The 17,678-nt window shown below is 37.1% G+C and overlaps 1 protein-coding gene across 11 annotated transcripts in view; it reads left to right on the top strand.

The window, feature by feature from the left end:
* Slc38a9 (solute carrier family 38 member 9) overlaps positions 1–17,678 on the top strand; it is a 68,273-nt gene that overhangs the window by 37,556 nt on the left and 13,039 nt on the right. For all 11 annotated transcript variants that reach the window (XR_011376222.1, XM_070041183.1, XM_070041178.1 and 8 more), the window contains one exon: positions 5,759–5,865. Coding sequence is in view for 10 of the 11 variants with exons in the window: in XM_070041183.1 (XP_069897284.1) it covers positions 5,759–5,865 (107 nt within the window). In the remaining variant the exon portion in view is untranslated. The remainder of the gene's footprint in view (positions 1–5,758; positions 5,866–17,678) is intronic.

The following is a 17,678-nucleotide window of genomic DNA, read 5'->3' as shown; positions in this document are numbered from 1 at the left end:
AGGCCCTGAGTTCAAGCTCTAAGACTGGCACATGCACACACACAAAAAATTGTACTTGTGTTTACCTATCACTCCATTTCTTTGTTACATTCCTGGGTTATCTAGGTATATGGAATAAGTATTTATTGGGAGTTGGTTATATTACTAAGGCTAGTTTTCTTCAGAACATCTGACTGTATTAGCTTTGATTTTCAATTCTATCAGAAGTTTACAAAGACTTAAAAGTTATTGTAGATTCAGGAAAAAGGAAGTAAAGAAGTTGAAAGGCATTCTTCTTTCCAAAATTATGTTTGAAAATAGACACTGAAAATGACAATTTTAAGCTAGTTCTTTCATTGACTGATAAAAATAGTCTAAGGCATTATTTTCTTAAATTGGGTCTATTGTGACTAATAAAGAGTCTTAGTGATGAAAGTTTCTGCTGATGACAGTACATTAGAAATAGAAGGGAAAGGACAAATAGCTATTCAGAAAACATATTTAAAATGTTTAAAAAGATATTGGCTCACTTTTTTCACTTTGCTTCTTTTCTTTCTTTCTTTCTTTTTTTTTTTTTTTTTTTTGGTCGTGGGGCCTGAACTCCAAGCCTGGGGGCTGTCCCAGAGCTCTTCAGCTCAAGGCTAGTACTCTACCACTTGAGCCACAGCACCACTTCCGGCTTTTTCTGCTGATGTGGTGCTGAGGAATAGCCTCATGCATGCAAGGCAAGCATTCTACCACTGAGCCATCTTTCCAGTCCCACTTTGCTTCATTTTTAAAGGATATGAAAAGGAAATAATCAATTTTTTAAAATCTTGTTTTAATATTTAGGATTCTGAAATTAATTACATTAATAGTTGAGAAATTTCCCAAGAATGAAAAAATATCATAAGTCCTTCTCAGTTGAGGCTTATTAAAAGTCAGAGAACTTTGCAAGAAGTGAACCTTTACTGTCCTGATGAAAATTTACATTTATAGTTCTGATTGAATCATTAGTGTATATTCTTGTATTCAGAATTGTGCTTTTTACTACCATAGATTCTAACTTGGAAGCTTTGCTTTTACTGTGTGTGAAATGCCCTTCTGTTTTCTCAAATATCAAGATGGTTAACATTAGAGAGACTTCTTTGGCCAACTGCCCATACCCATTCTTCCTCCTTGTGCCCTGTTTTTCTTTAGAGCTCTTATTACTACCAGATCTTATATACAGATATACTTGACTATCAAACTCTATTAATTGCTGATTTTGATACGTTGAAATATTGGCAAATACCAAGTTGTAATCTACTTGGTTCTTAACTTTCGAAAAGAAGCGAAAGTTGAGATTTTTTAAAAAGACTTCTCAAAACAAAGTTTGCAAAATCTTTTTAGTTCTTGAATTCATATAGTGAAAAGTCAGATGGTAAGGAATACCTGTCTCAGTGTATTTTTCTTAGCTCTCCTTTTACTGTCATGTTAATGCCAAGAAAAGGAATACTCTTATTTTTAAACTTCTGTATTATTATTGTATCCCCAAGTCCCATAATACTTCCTGGCACAGAGCAAATACTCAATAACTAATGGTTGAATGTGTTTATTTTACTCCATCTTAAATCCTACTAAAGCAACATAAAGAGAGAAGCAGTGAAGGGAATTCATAGGAAACAATTGTGTAACTGGCCTAGTGTACAGCCAGACCAGATTACAGTAGGTAGACAGGCCGCCCCAGGAGGGATTTTTTTTTCCCAAGAAAATAAAATACAAAGTATTTCTGATATGTTGTACCAGTGTAGAGGAGTTTTGCAATTCTTTTGGAAAGTTTGGGGAAGAATTAAAAAATTAGGGAACCAAAAAAGCAAACAGTATTTTCTCAGAAAAACAAGTCATTGAAAATATTTTTATATAAAAGGAAATTTCATTTTAATACATTCTAAGGCTTACATAGATAATAATAGTAAAAATAAACACTATTGATTGTATAAAGTCAAAATTAAAAGTACAGTTATAATAAGGGGATAGTTGAAAAGTATATGACAAGCATAATATGAAAATAATAAAACTTTCTGGAGGAGCATAAATGAATTAGGTCATTTTATTAAATTTTATCAAAGCAGAATATGTATATATAAAACTATGTTATCAAGTGTACATCGTGGTTAATTTCACAAATGGAACACATTATACAGCCAGCATCCAGAACAAAGCTTATAATGTCTGTTTTCCTCAAGCCCCTATCAGTCACTAATAACTGCTATTCTCATTTCTGACCCTAACGTTTTTATTTTTAGGTTTGAGGGTGTTTTGTTTTGTGTTTGTGGAATAGAGGTTTGAATTCAAGACTTGTTCTTTCGAGACAGGTGCTGTCCCACTTTAGCCACTTAGCCCTTTTGCTTTAGGTAATTTTCAGGTAGGTTCTCAAAAAAGGAAGGTTAGTTTTGTTTTCCATGTAGTGGGGGAAGTGAGACTGAGTTTTGAACTCAGGACTCACACTCATTCTGCTGGCTCTTTAATACCTCAGCCATACCTCTAACCCTGCTTTTTTGCAGTTTATTTTGGAAATGGAAAATCTAGGGAATTCTTCCTGGGCTACTCTCCATATCTCAGCCTTTTTTTACATCATATAAATGGAACAGACAATAAATATTCTTTGCATTCTGGCTTCTTTCAGTTAACATCGTGTGAGGTTGATCCACATTGGTACATATGTTTGTAATTCATTTTATGTTTTATTTTCTATTTACCACAGTTTATCTTTTACTGCTTGACATTTGAGTAGTATTCAGCTTTTAACTCTTTTTTTTTTTTCCTTTGGTTGGTCGTTGGGCTTGAACTCTGGGCCTGAGCGCTGTCCCTCAGCTCTTCAGCTCAAGGCTAGCGCTCTACTGCTTGAGCCACAGTGCCACTTCCGGCTTTCTAGTGGTTTATTGGAGATAGGAGTCTCATGGACTTTCCTGCCCGGGCTGGCTTTGAACCTCGATCCTCAGATCTCAGCCTCCTGAGTAGCTAGGATTACAGGCATGAACCACCGGTGCCCAGCAGCTTTTAACTCTTTAGGTTTATTTTTATTGATTTTTTAAGGAATTGTACAAAGGGGTTACAATTTCATAAGTCAGGTTATAAGTACGGTGCTTCTTGGGTGATGTCACCCCTTCGTTTGCTTTCCCCTATGTCTCCCCACCCCCGTCCCTACCTACAAATTATATAGCTCATTATTTACATAGTGTACATTGAATGTAATTACTTGATTTGATCACTCTTCCTCCTGTTATTCCTGTGTCCCCTTTATGATTATTTTAATACAGTCTTTTGGAGAACATATGACTTTCCTATTGAGTGTATATCTAGGAGTAGAATTACTAGGTCAAAGGATATGCAGGTGTTCTGCTTTAGTAGAACTAGCCCAATAACTTTGCAAATGGTTGGACCAGTTTCCATTTCTCCCAGCACTGTTTTATAGTCTAGTTGCTCCACAACTTCAACAATGCTTGTATTTTCTGTCTTTTTCATCTGGCTTTTCTGGTATATGATGGTATCAGTTTATAGTTTTCATTTGCATTTTCTATGACTTTTCATAATATAATGACTTTTCATTAACTATTGACTCTTCAAGTCTTCACTCATTTTTTTCTATTTAGTTACTTGATATATTTCTTACTGATTTATAGGATATATATTCTGGATACAAGCCTTTTTTCAGATACATGTATTGCATTATTTTCTCCTTATCTTCTTTCCACCTTTTCTCTCTGTCCTCTCCACTTTCCTCCATCCCCCTCCCCTCCCCTCTCCTCCCTTCCTCTCCTCTCCATAATGGAATCAAACACAAGGCTAGTGTTTTACACCCTCAGGCCCTGCTTATATTCACTCTTGATATGCATTTTCAAAAGAATAAGCAGTCTAGCTGGCCCCAGTGGCTCACACATGTAATCCTAGCTACTCAGGAGACTTAAGATCTGAGGATCCTTGTTCAAAGCTAGCTCAGGCAGGAAACTCCATGGGACTCATACCTCTAATAAACTACTCAAAAAAACACTAAGTGACACTGTGGATCAAGTGGTAGAGCACTCACCTTGAGCAAAGGACAGTGCCCAGGCCCAGAGTTCAAGTCCCAGGACCTGATTTTAAAAAAAAGAATAAACAGTCTGAAAATAATCAGAGGTTTTGAGCCTATTTAAAACCACTTTGAAGAGAAATATACCTGTCTTCTTTATTATATAATAATCACAATGTAAATGGTATGTTCTTTAAAAAGGCATATTTTTCACACAAGAGTGTATACATTGTAGTGGCATTAGTCAGAATAGCCAGTGTCTGTCACTGATGAGTGTATAAAGTGTGATATTCCATACAGTGGAATATTATTCCACAATAGAAAAAGAATAAGTACTATGGTTTTGGTTGCCCAACTCTGACTATACAAAAAAAATTTAATAGTGTACTTGGTATTAGTGAGCCCTATATGAATTTATCTCAGTAACATTGCTTGAAAGAATCACAGGTTTAAAAAATATTCTCAGGAACCATTTTCATTAGTTAAATTGGAAAAAAAAAAAAAGCAGGATTCCCACTCTAGTTTGATAAGTTAGAACGCTGGTAACAGTGATATCATCTTTCTTTTTTTTGTTGTTGTTGTTGGTCATGGGTCTTGAACTCTGGGCTTGGGCACTGTCCCTCAGCTCTTCAAGCTGGAGGCGAGCACTCCATCACTTGAGCCACGAGCCACTTCGTTTTCTCGTGGTTTATTGGAGATAGGAGTTTCATGGACTTTCCTGCCTGGGCTGGCTTTGAACCATGATCCTCAGATCTCAGCCTCCTGAGTAGCTAGGATTCCAGGCGTGAGCAACCAGCACCCAGCGGATATCATCTTTCTGAATTAGAAAAGAATCAGATTACAATCCTAGTTTTTTCACTTTATTATTATTTTGAACAATTGTGTATTGTTGCACAAAATTTAAAACATGTAGTTACTTTAAAATAAATCTTGCTGGAAGTGGCGCTGTAGCTCAAGTGGTAGAGCACTCGCCTTGAGCTGAAGAGCTGAGGGACAGCGCCTCGGCCCAGAGTTCAAGCCCCACGACTGACAAAAAAAAAAAAATCTTGCTGGAAGTGGTGCTGTAGCTCAAGTGGTAGAGCACTAACCTTGAGCTGAAGAGCTGAGGGACAACGCTCAGGCCCAGAGTTCAAGCCCCATGACCGACAAAAATAAATAAATAAATAAAATAAATCTTGCTATTTGTATTTTTGTAAATACCCCTACAGTATATTTTTATCTATATATATGCATATTTTTAGAAATAAAAGTAAAATCACATTACAGATGCTGTATGACTCATGAACATGTGAATAGCATAAAGTCTTTCCCAATAACCTAATTTTTAAACATATATACCATTTTTCAACACTCTCTTAGTTTAATTAGTCCCATTTAAATGAGCATTTATTTCTATTGTTTTTAACCAGTGCTTTTTTGATTTGCAATTTCAGAATGTTAAGTGACTAATTTTCATCCCATGATTCCTTTTGTAGAAGTAGTTTTCTGGTAAATATATATGTTAGAAAAGTGAAAGATTTTAGAGTCAGACAGACACTGAATTTGAATTCTGCTCTGCCATTTACTGAGTGTATGAGAGCAAACAGGAATATCTGATATAAGGGACCTACTTGCAAGTACTCTGCCTAGTAAAATACTGACCTTGAGGAACTTTGCAGAGACATATTAATATTCTTATTCCAGGGACAAATAGAAACAGCTAAGTTTGTTTCCTATGTTTCAGCTTTAACATTTTTGTTTTTCTCCTAGAGCTAAGATTTCAGTTTCCACAGCTGACTGGAGTGCTTACTCTTGCTTTCTTTATTCATAATTGCATTATCACACTTTTGAAAACCAACAAGAATCAAGAAAACAACGTGAGTATTTGCACAATTTACTGAGTGATTAAAGCACTTTATATTGGGAGTACAATTATTCAGTTTGTTTCAACATCTTAATTTTTAAATTTAAGCTATAGAGCAGCGGTCTAACTTTTTATGTAAAAGTTTGGAAGGTAAGTAGGCTCTTGTAGGTAATATGTTCTTATTACAACTACCCAATTCTGCTATTATGGCATGGAAACAGCTATAGACAAGGAACTGAATGGTGGCTGTGTCTACAAAACTTTATTTACAGAAACATACAATGGGTAAGATTTGATCCATGACCACTGCTTGCAGCCTCTGCTGTAAAGCAGTCACTTAAAAAAATGAAGTATAGCTAATAAGCCAATATTGGTGAGTAACTTATATTTTTAAAAATACCCACCCAACTAATCCAAGAGAAAATAGGGAAATGAGAACAACAAATAAACATGACTAAGCAAGCAAATTACAAGATAATTATATTTACAAATGGTCCAAATACTGGCATTAAAAAAGAGAAATTGTAAGGTTCATTAAAAATATATATATAATCTAGGCTGGGAATGTGGCTTAGTGGTAGAGTGCTTGCCTAGCATGCCATGAAGCCTGGGTTCAATTCCTCAGTACCATGTTACAGAAAGAGCCAGAAGTGGTGCTGTGGCTCAAATGGTAGAGTGCTAGTCTTGAGCAAAAGAAGCTCAGGGACAGTGTCCAAGCCCTGAGTCAAGCCCCAGGACTGGTAAAAATAAATAAATAAATAAAAGCTTACATGCTTTAAAATATAAACACATTCCATTCAAACAATAAACATTAAAGTGGAGCAGCTCTATTGATATCAGACAAAGCACACCTGAGAACAAGGAGTAATGTCAGATAAAAAGGAACATTATATAATTTTCCTCATGTACCAGCTCAGCAAGAAGACATAATCTTAAATCTATATTACCTAGTGAAAGAGTTTGAAATAAAAGAATAACTGACAAACAGAAAACAGACAAATCTGCTATTAAAATTGGAGATTTTATCACCTCTCCCTAAGTAATTAGAACAAATTAACAAAAATAGTTAAGAATATAAAGTATGAAAAATGCCATCAATCTACTTGATATGATATTTGTAAGTCCTCTATCACCAAGTACTGGTAGCTCAGGCCTATTATCTTAACTACTCAGGAGGCTGCGATCTGAGGATCATGGTTTAAAAGCCAGGCAGGCAGGAAAGTCTGTGACACTCTTATCTCCAATTAACTACCAAAAAAAAAAAAAAGCTCAGAGACATTGTCTAACCCCTGAGTTTAAGCCCCAGAACTAGCACAAAAATCACACGCGAAATGGAAAAAAAGTCTTCCCTCAGCAACAGAACACGTTGTATTTATTTATTTATGCATGCATGCATACATGCATGCCAGTCCTGGGACTTTTGAACTCAGGGCCTGGGCACTGAACTTCTTTTGCTCAAGGCTAGTACTGTATCACTCCAGCCACAACGCCACTTCTGGCTTTTTCAGGGTTTGTGGTACTGAGGTATCAAACCCAGGGTTTTCATGCATGCTAGGCAAGTACTGTACCACTAAGCCACCTTCCCATCCCCCACATTGTATTTAAATACACAGGATCATTTACAAGACTGTACTGCAATAGGTCACAAAACAAGTCTCAATAAATTTAAAAGGAAATTATGCTACGTATGTTCTCTGACTATAATGAAGTTACAAAATAATACCTACATTAGTAAAACTGGAGAAAGATCTCAAATTAAGAAAAAAAAAAACCTACTTAATTTTATACCTTACCATATTAGATAGCAAAGTTACTTGTTGCCATGTCTGTGGATTTTGAGCTCAGTTGAACAGTTTCTTACCACATAAAAGTCACAATGAAACTAGCAGAAGTTTAATAAGATGGTTAGTGAAATACTAAAGCAGAAAGGATTCATTGTACCTGAGGATTCTGAGAAGGCTTTGAGTTTGGCAAAGTCATTGTAAGGGTGAAAGATTTATAAGTTGAGGAAAGTAAGGTGTCAATATAAGCATGGAAGGCAACTCTTCCACCTTCATCTTTACTGATACACATCTGACATGTTGCTTGTAAATGGAATTGTAATTCAGTTAATCTAGATTTGCTATACTTGTCAACTGTGTGATACTGCCTCAAATTTCATTTTCCTTGACCATAAAACAGCATTAATGATATCTACCTGTCAGTGTTCAACATGACTTTACATACATTAGAAAAACTGAAATTTTACTCTTACTCCTAAAATTTACAGCCTGTTTTATTATGCTAAATTAGACCAAATACCCAGAAGAAACCCATTCTGTAATGTATTGAGTCATTTTATCTGTTAAAATGTACTTCATAAAAAAGACTTTACTACCAAAATCTCCATAACAATAGAGAACAAAATTTTATTGAAGTCTCAGGTGTGTGTGTGTGTATGTGTGTGTGTGTCTGTTTGTCTGTCTGTGTCTGTGTCTGTGTGTGTGTTTGTGTGTCTGTTTGATGTTTGTTTGCATTCACCAGTCCTGGGGTTTGAACATAGGGCCTGGGTGCTGTTTCTGAGCTTTTTTGTTCAAAGTGAACACTCAGCCGTTTGACCTACAGCTCCACTCCTGTCTTTTTGGTGGTTAGAGATAACCTACCCAGGCTAGATCCTCAGATCTCAACCTCCTGTGTAGCTAGGATATAGGCATGAGCCTCTGGCATCTGATGTGGTCTCATTTTTTAAATCTTAAATGTTCCTTCCTATTTTTATCATAATTGTAACTAACTTGTCTTTCTAGTTAGTTTCAAAATATTGAATTACTCTCACATTGTGTGATTCCTACATGCACAAATTTTTTTTTTTTTTTTATTTGATGCGGTTGTGGAGCCTGAACTCTGGACCTGGGCGCTGTCCCTCAGCTCTTTCAGCTCAAGGCTAGCACTCTACCACTTGAGCCACAGCTCCATTTCTGGCTTTTTTTTTCTGCTTATGTGGTGCTGAGGAATCAAACCCAGGGCTAATGCATGCAAGGCAAGTGCTCTACCACTGAGCCACCTTCCCAGCCCCACATGCACAAATATTGATAGTAATCGAGATTAAATATATGAGGGCCCCCCCCCACGACCTATATCAAATTTCAGTTACCACAGGATTTTTTTTGGTGGGGGGGGGTCCAGTTGTGGGGCCTGAACTCTGGGCCTGAGCGCTGTCCCTCAGCTTTCAGCTCAAGGCTAGCACTCTACCACTTGAGCCACAGCGCCACTTCCGGCTTTTTTCTTTTTGCTTGTGTGGTGCTGAGGATCGAACCCAGGGCCTCATACATGCAAGGCAAGCGCTCTACCACTGCGCCACCTTCCCAGCCCATACCACAGGATTTAAACTGTGATTATTTATATTAAATAATAGCAACTAGCCCTTTGGTTTACCAATCACTTTGTAAAAACCAAGTACACATCGTGATTAGTGACTAAACAGACCTGACTTCTAAGTCTTTCTCACCTTGAAGTCTACAAGTGTACTGTTCCCTTGTCATAGTAATCCAGATAGCATTTATAAATATTGATAATTGAGTTAGCAAACCAAGGTGAAAATGCAATAGTAAAGCCAATATGATAATGCTGAAGGCAAAATTTAAATTGAACATAAGTGCAGTTAAAAAAAAAGAAGAGCTCACTGTGGAATGTTGATACTTTGCCATTTGAGAGACTCCAGACCTGCAGCCAGAGAAACTTAAAGAGAATCTATCACCTTAAACTTGGAAAGTACTTATCAACTCTAATCACCTATGGAACAGTTTCAAAACAAAGGCTTAAAAGCAAATGTTCATAGAGCTTCCCTATGACCCAGCAAGCCCACTTTTGGGCATTTACTCAAATGATCACAAAGAAGGCCATACTAAAGCTACCAGCACAACTATGTTTATCGCACCATTATTCTCCATAGCTAAGATATGGAACCAACCCAGATGCCCTCAGTAGATGAATGGATCAAGAAAACCTGATATAGATAGATAGATAGATAGATAGATAGATAGATAGATAGATAGATAGATAGATAGATAGATCACTGCCCCATTTGTTAGGAAATGGAAAGACTTGGAAAAAAATAGATTAAGTGAAGTAAGCCAGGCCCAAAGAAACATAGGTCCCATGGTTTCCCTTATTTGCAATAACTAGTATATGTCTGGAACAAGCAGAAAAGGTCAAAAGCTATGTACATGTGACTAGATAAGATGATGTTAAGTGAAATGAACCCCAAGATAGGGACACAAGAGGTTTTTTTCTTTGTTGCTGTTGTTTTTAAAGTACTTATAATTTACTATGTGTTTTCTTTTGTTTCTTTTGTATGTTCTTCCCCCATCATACAACCCCTGTTTTCACTGTATTTGATTCTGGTACCCTGAATCTTGCATGTACATTTTTCTGAATTGGGGAGGGGAAGGGAAATAAAAAATGCTGAAACAAGGATACAGGTTGACCCATTGTAATGTACTCATTCGGGGCTGGGAAGGTGGCTCAGTGGTAGAGTGCTTGCCTTGTATGCATGAGGCCCTGGGTTGACTTCCTCAGAACCACATAAGCAGAAAAAAATAGAAGGGGCACTGTGGCTCAAGTGGTAGAGCGCTCGCCTGAGCTGAAGAGTTGAGGGACAGTGCCCAGGCCGAGTGCAAGCCCCACAGTGGACAAAATTTTTTTTAAAAAAAGGAAATGTACTCATCTACTTATATAACTGTAACCCCTCTGTACAGTATCTTTACAATAAAAAAATATATATTGAAAAAAAGCAAATGGTCAGCCTGGAACCACACAGCTCACACAGTAACTACTCAGGGGACTGAGATCATGGATCACAATTCAAATACAGCCTGGGCAGGAAAGTCTGTGAGACTCTTATCTCCAATTAACCACCAATTTTCCAAGTTCAACTTAATTTCCTGTATTTTTGTTGTAAAGCCTAACCTTTTGGGGAGGTGAGGGGACAATATTATTTTTTATTAATAAGTTTATTTTATTGTGAAAATACTGTACAGAGGAGTTACAATTACATGAGCAAGATAATGAATGCATTTCTTATCAAGCATTGTTGCCTCCTCCTTTGTTTCCCCTTACCATCCCTGTCCTCCCATCCCCTGCCTCCCCGCCAAAGTTGTAAAGTTTGTTTTTCGACATAGAATCTTGTACATCTCATTGTTGGAATGGGTCCACCTGTATCCCTATTTAAACAATTTGTTTTTGAGGGGACAATATTATTATTTGAACTTACATTTGGTTTTTATTGGCCATGCATCCAGCATTTTTTGTTCTAATTATTTTTTCTCATGTATTGTTATTATTATATTATTATAAAGATGATGTACAGTGGAGTTATAGTTACATAAGTCAGTTATAGTTATATAAGTACATTTATTTTTTAAATGTTGCCTCTTCCCTTTTCTCCCAGTTTTTTTTTCTCCTGATGTCCCCAAAAATTGTTCATTTTGAACATATTGCTAGTGAGTATCACTGCTAGATTTGCTCACCCTTTGTCCTTCCATTTCTGTGCCCCCAGCCTCCTAAAGACAGATAAACAAGGCAAAAAGAAAATAAAACAGAAACAGAAAATAACCTCTTGCTTCCATTTCCTGGAGGTCATTTCAATAAATACTATTTTATATGATCAAATGCACATCGATACGTGTCTTTGTGTTCTGCTCCTAAGAAGATCTTCCTTGGTCTCACTCTGTGTGAATGCCTAGAGACCTGTATTATTTATCATGTCCCAGTATATAATATTTATTTACCATCCAGTATGTTTACTTGTACATTTATACACACATTCTATCTTCCACAAATGATGGAAACCATGAAGCACATGTTTCCCTGGGCCAGGCTTACTTTGCTTAATATAATTTTTTCCCAAATCTTTCCATTTCATTAAATATCATTCTTTCTGATAGATGAGTAGAGTTCCATTGTGTATATATGCCACATTTTCTTGATCTGTTTTTCCACTGAAGGGCATCTGGTTGATTCCATATCTTAGCTATGGAAAACAATTCTGCAGTGAAAATGGTTATGCTGGTAGCTCTACTGTGGTCTTGTTTGTGGTCTATTGGACAAATGCTCAGGAGTGGAATTTCGGGATCATAGGCTAGCTCTATGTTTAGTCTTTTGAGGAACCACCATACTGCTTTCCAGAGCAGTTGAACAAGTTTACATTCCCACCAACAGAGTAACAGAGTTCCCTTTTGGCCTTGTCCACATAGTTTTGGTTAATTTTTTTACATAGAATCTCTCTTTTTACATGTGTCAGTCAGGACCACAATCCTTGCAATCAGTGTAAGATGTACTAGGCTGACACCATTGTGCCAAACTATTGGCTGAGATGGGGTTCTCGCTTGTTGCCCAGGTTGGCCTTGAACCAAATCCTCCTGAACTCTCCCTTCAGCTAGTTAGAATTACAGACATTAATCACCACACCTGATTCTTAATTTTTTTTCCCTCAGGGCAGAGGTGGGGTGAAGGGAAGGGGGAGAAGGAGGGGTGGGGGTGGGAGTTGAATGCAGGCCTGGGCCCTGTCCCTGAGCTCTTTTGATCAAGGCTAACACTGAACCTCTTTGCGCCACAGCCCCCCTTCCTCTCTATTTTCTGGTGGTGAATTGGAGATAAGAGTCTCACAGGCTTTCCTGCCTGGTGCTTCATATCTCAGGCACCTGAATAGTTAGGATTACAGGTTGTAAGCCACCAGCACCCAGCTGACTCATATCTTTTGCTTAGCATGGTATTATTTGTATTCCTCAGTAAGGCTTAGCCTACCAAAAATAATTAGTAGGTTGAAGATAAACTCCTTATCACCAAAATATGTAATCCTTATAACTATGTATATATGAATTAGCCTTTTGATGTTTATCATATTAGAATCAGAACCTATATACTTTTTTTCTGTTTCATTCTCTCTTTATTTGGTTGTGCTTCTCTGCCTTATTCTTTAAAACAAATTTGAGATGCTTTATATCTTAATATGTTCATATTTCTCTGCTCCATGTGAGTCTGTAAGTTTACTTGGCCATTCACCAGCGCAAGTTTTATATATATGTTTAAGGTAGGTATGTGTAGTTGTTTTTTGTCATATTTCTTAGTAAATGCTCCATTGGGTACTATTTCCACTATGAGTGATACATGGAACAAGTAGTAAACTATGTTTGACAAACAGAATGTGTTCCCAGACTTACTTCTGACCTTTTTGTAAACCTAGTCCAAAGCAGAGGAGTTACCTGTAATATATGCTTTTTGACATATTCCCAGCTTATATTGTCACTTTTGTATCTCTTTGAATATAATTTTTATTTTGGGCCTCATTTCTTTTTTTTAATTTAATTTAATTTTATTTGTGAACATACTGTACAGAGGGGTTACAATTACATGGGCAGGATAATGCGTACATTTCTTACCAAGCATTGCACCCTCCTCCTTTGGTTTACCCTTCACATCCCTTCCTAGCCTCCCCCCTCCCCCCCAATCCCAATCCTTCTCCTTCCCCCCACTCCCCTCCCCCCGCACCGACGTTGTAAAGCTCGTTTTGGACATGACAACTTGTACTTCTCATTGTTGCAACAGGTCCACCTGTATCCTTAAACAACTGGTTTTTCCCCATCTCCTCCACAAGTTATACTGACATCAAATATAGTGAAAGCAGGGGTTATACTGTGGGGGAAGGACATACAAAGCAACAAAGAGATAATCTTATAAATGCGTTAGAAACACATGCATGAAAGAAAAAAACATTAAAATACATATCTAAGGGTTCATTTTCCTGTCCTCACCTTTTCCGCTTGACTCATACATATACTAGATATTGCAAATAAGGAAAACCATAGGACCTATGTTTCTTTGGGCCTGGCTTACTTCACTTAATATAATTTTTTTCAAGTTATTCCATTTCCTAACAAATGGGGCAATGTCATTCTTTCTGATGGAGGCATAGAATTCCATTGTGTATATATACCACATTTTCTTGATCTATTCATCTGCTGAGGGGCATCTGGGTTGGTTCCATATCTTAGTTATGGTAAATAATGCTGCAATAAACATTGTTGTGCTGGTAGCTTTAGTGTGGTCTTGTTTGTAAACATTTGGGTAAATGCCCAAAAGTGGGATTGCTGGGTCATAGGGGAGATCTATGTGAAGTCTTTTGAGGAACCTCCATACTGCTTTCCAAAGTGGTTGAACAAGTTTACATTCCCACCAACAATGAAGTAAGGTTCCTTTCTGTCCACATCCCCTCCAGCATCTGTTGTTGTTAGAGTTCTTGATTTTTGCCGTTCTAACTGGGGTGAGGTGATATCTCAATGTTGTTTTGATTTGCATTTCTTTTATGGCTAGGCATGTTGAACATTTCTTCATGTGTCTATTGGCCATCCTTCTTTCTTCTTCAGAGAAGTTTCTCTTTAAGTCTTTTGCCCACTTATTTATTGGGCAGTTGTTTCTTTGAGGATTTGTTGTTGGGGGGTTTAATTTTTTGAGTTCCAAGTAGATATGAGACCCTTGTCCGTTGTATGGCTAGTAAAGATCTTCTCCCAATCAGTGGGCTTTCTATTGATCTTGCTAGCTATGTCATTTGCCCTGCAAAAGCTCTGCAACTTTATGCAATCCCATTTGTCCAACCTTTCTTTGATTTGTTGTGTTTCCGGGTCTCTATTTAAAAAATTTCAGCCTGAGCCAAGGAGACCTAGGGTTTCTCCTATTCCATCCTGTAATGTTTTCAGAGTGTCTGCTTTGACTTCAAGGTCTTTGATCCATTTGGAGTTGATTCTGGTGCAGGGTGATATATAAGGATCTAGCTTTAGTTTTCTACATGTAGTTAACCAATTTTGCCAGCACCATTTACTGAAGAGGCTGTCTTTCTTCCATTCTATTGTTTTTTTGGGCCTCATTTCTAAAATACAGCTTTTTCCTTTTTTTTTTTTAATAAGATTTTAAGAAGCCATATCTTTTTCCTTCCTTTGGAAGTACTGGGGTTTGCTATCAGGGCCTTGAACTTAGGCTGTACCTTCAGCCCTTCTTCCTTTAGTGTGTTTTTCAGATAGGGTCTTGCTTTTTGCCTCGGCCAACTTGAAACCATGATCCTTCTATTTCTACCTCCCATGTAGGTTAAATGCACCATAACCATGCACCAATACTTCTAGCTTATTGAGATAGTGGTCTTATTAACTTTTTGCCTGACATAGCTTCACACAGTGATCCCAATGTCCCACTCCTGAGTAGCCAGAAGTACAAGTGTGAGCCACTCACCTCACCTAAGAAGCCATATTGTAAAACCTACTACAATGTAGCTTGGGTTCAAGGTCAAAAACAGCAAGTCTCATGTATTCGTAGGTAATGTGTTTCCCAGATGACTCTCAGCCTTAGCTGCTTTTCTAATAAAACATTGTTTCTGTTCATTAGAATATTTTCAGATGGAAACAGATGTTCAATTCCTAATCCAGTTCTACTGAGTGTATGTTAGAATACTATGAAATAGAACTTGTGCTTGTTCTGGTTTTAGTATCTCTCTTGGCATCTCTTACTGTGCTGTAATACACTTGTTACTCATAATTTCTTTTCATTTTTGTTTATTGTTGTTTATTAACTATGATATAAATACACTGCAGACTGGAAAACTCTCTATTACAGTAGCTAAGGGCATGTAATTTAGAACCAGATAGACTTTGATTGGATATTGAATTCAGCAGCCACTTACCTTTGTAACTTTGCTACACTTAAACTCTGCTCATCTATAAAATGAAGAAATTGACTGTACCTACATCATTATGAGGATTAAATGAGGTAGCTTAGAACATAGCCTGATGAAGGTAATGTTCTTTATATTTTTTTAAAATCTTCCTTGAGAAGTGTGTGAGGGCTTGTTCTAGGTGTTGGAGATATTAAATGAAAAAAGAACCAGTCCCAAGAAGCAGATCTTGTAATAGTGATGTGGACCAATTTAAAGAAAAATACCTATAAGATATTGGAATGATTAAATTTGGCTCTTATTTAAATATCAAGGGACATTTCCTCTCTATTTGTGAACTTTTATGTCATGAACATGATTTATTCTTATAGTAAAAAAAAAACCTGACAATTATGATGTAGCTTAATAGTTGCTATATTTGAGATCTGTGTATAATACTATGAGAACAGTATTATAACAGAATTATTATAACAGTATTATTAACAGAATCTTCATTTTCTTCCAAAGTGTATATTAAGGTACACCTTTTTTTCCACGGGAAATCAAACCAACTTATATGATCAGGTAGCATATATAAGTTAACTACCTGTGAAATGGTGACTGTCCCTCTTTATACGTAGCTTTCTTTTTGGCACATCTGTTTTACCTCTCGTATTTTTTTTTTAACAAGGCTATCTCTGTTTCTGAGTGGCTTTTATATTGAGGGTTAAATGACTTTGAAACATCGTAATTGGAGACTACTACCCTTTTGTATGAAGATAGGTGTTGACTGGTTCATTTCTGTTCATCCCACACAAAAGCTTGAGTGACTGAATTCTAGGCTGCCATAGGCAGTAGAGCTTCATGAACTAAAAAGATTTTGAAACCCATCCCTGGAGGTTTGGTCATCTTTCCATCCCTCAACCCCAAGCAGTAAGATTTTCCAAAGTCTGGAGAAGTAGAATCAATATGACTTTAAATCAGTGTATCTTTAAAACTATAGGTGTAGCCACCATATAATTTAGTTTTTGTTTTTAAGTTGTCAATTTAGAAAAGACCTTAAGATTTTTCATAGCTTGTTGTGACTTGCTTTTTAATTGGATTTATGAAAATTCAAATTTATAAAGTACTGCTATTGTTTTGGTGCGTTTAAAGAATTAACCAGAGCCGGGCGCTGGTGGCTCACGCCTACAATCCTTGCTACTCAGGAGGCTGAGATCTGAGGATCAAGGTTCAAGGCCAGCCTGGGCAAGAAAGACCATGAGACTCCTATCTTCAGAAACTCCTAGAAAAACCGGAAGTGACACTGTGGCTCAAGTGCTAGAACACTCGCCTTGAGCTGAAGAGCTGAGGGACAGCACCCACACCCAGAGTTCAAGCCCCACAATGGACAAAAAAAAAGAATTAACCAGAGCCAAGCTCTTGGTGGCTCAAAGCTGTAATCCTAGCTACTCAGAAGGCTGTGATCTGAGAATCATGGTTCAAAGCCGTCCTGGACAGGAAAGTCTGTGAGACTCTGATTTCCAATAAACCACTCAGAAAACCGAAAGTAGCAGGGTGGCTCAAGTGGTAGAGCGCTAGCCTTGAGCTGAAGAGCCTAGGCCCACAGTTCAAGCCCCATAACTGACCAAAAAAAAAATTAAAAAATTAGAAAAATCAGAATGTTCCCCAATTCCAAATACATAGTAACTCTTACTGTGTTATAAAAGATTGATGTCTTAATCTGCATTGTTAGCTTTTTGTCCATAGTAATTTGTGTTTTAAGTGAAAAACACTAAAATTGCGACTTATTGGCACAGTTCAGTTGTGCTGAATTGTTTGGCTATAACCTCAGATGTGGTGGAAGAAAATTGCAAGCTGTGGAAACTCTTCTGTTAGGATCCGACAGCTGGCTGCATTAAATATCTTGGAGCTTTTTATTTTGTGGGAGGGTGGGAGGGTGGGAACAGCAGTTGAAGAAAACAATCCACTTCGTTTAATGGGCAGTATTTGTTTACTGATTCCAGTAATAACATTGTGCAGCTATTTGAACAGCTGCCTTTTGGTTTCCTTTGTTTACTGTTTAGGTTTATTAAGCTGATCTTTAATACTTATTCTTCAATTAGTTTTTTGTTCTTTATTAAATATTTTAATAGGTTTAGGCATGCTTTGAT

This window comes from Dipodomys merriami, unplaced genomic scaffold (genome assembly GCF_024711535.1).
Source record: "Dipodomys merriami isolate MVZ:Mamm:240054 unplaced genomic scaffold, mDipMer1.0.p SCAF_30, whole genome shotgun sequence".
In the NCBI taxonomy this organism is placed as follows: Eukaryota; Metazoa; Chordata; class Mammalia; order Rodentia; family Heteromyidae; genus Dipodomys; species Dipodomys merriami.
The sequence above is the reverse complement of the archived record's forward strand: the minus strand, read 5'-3'. Positions and strand labels throughout refer to the sequence as shown.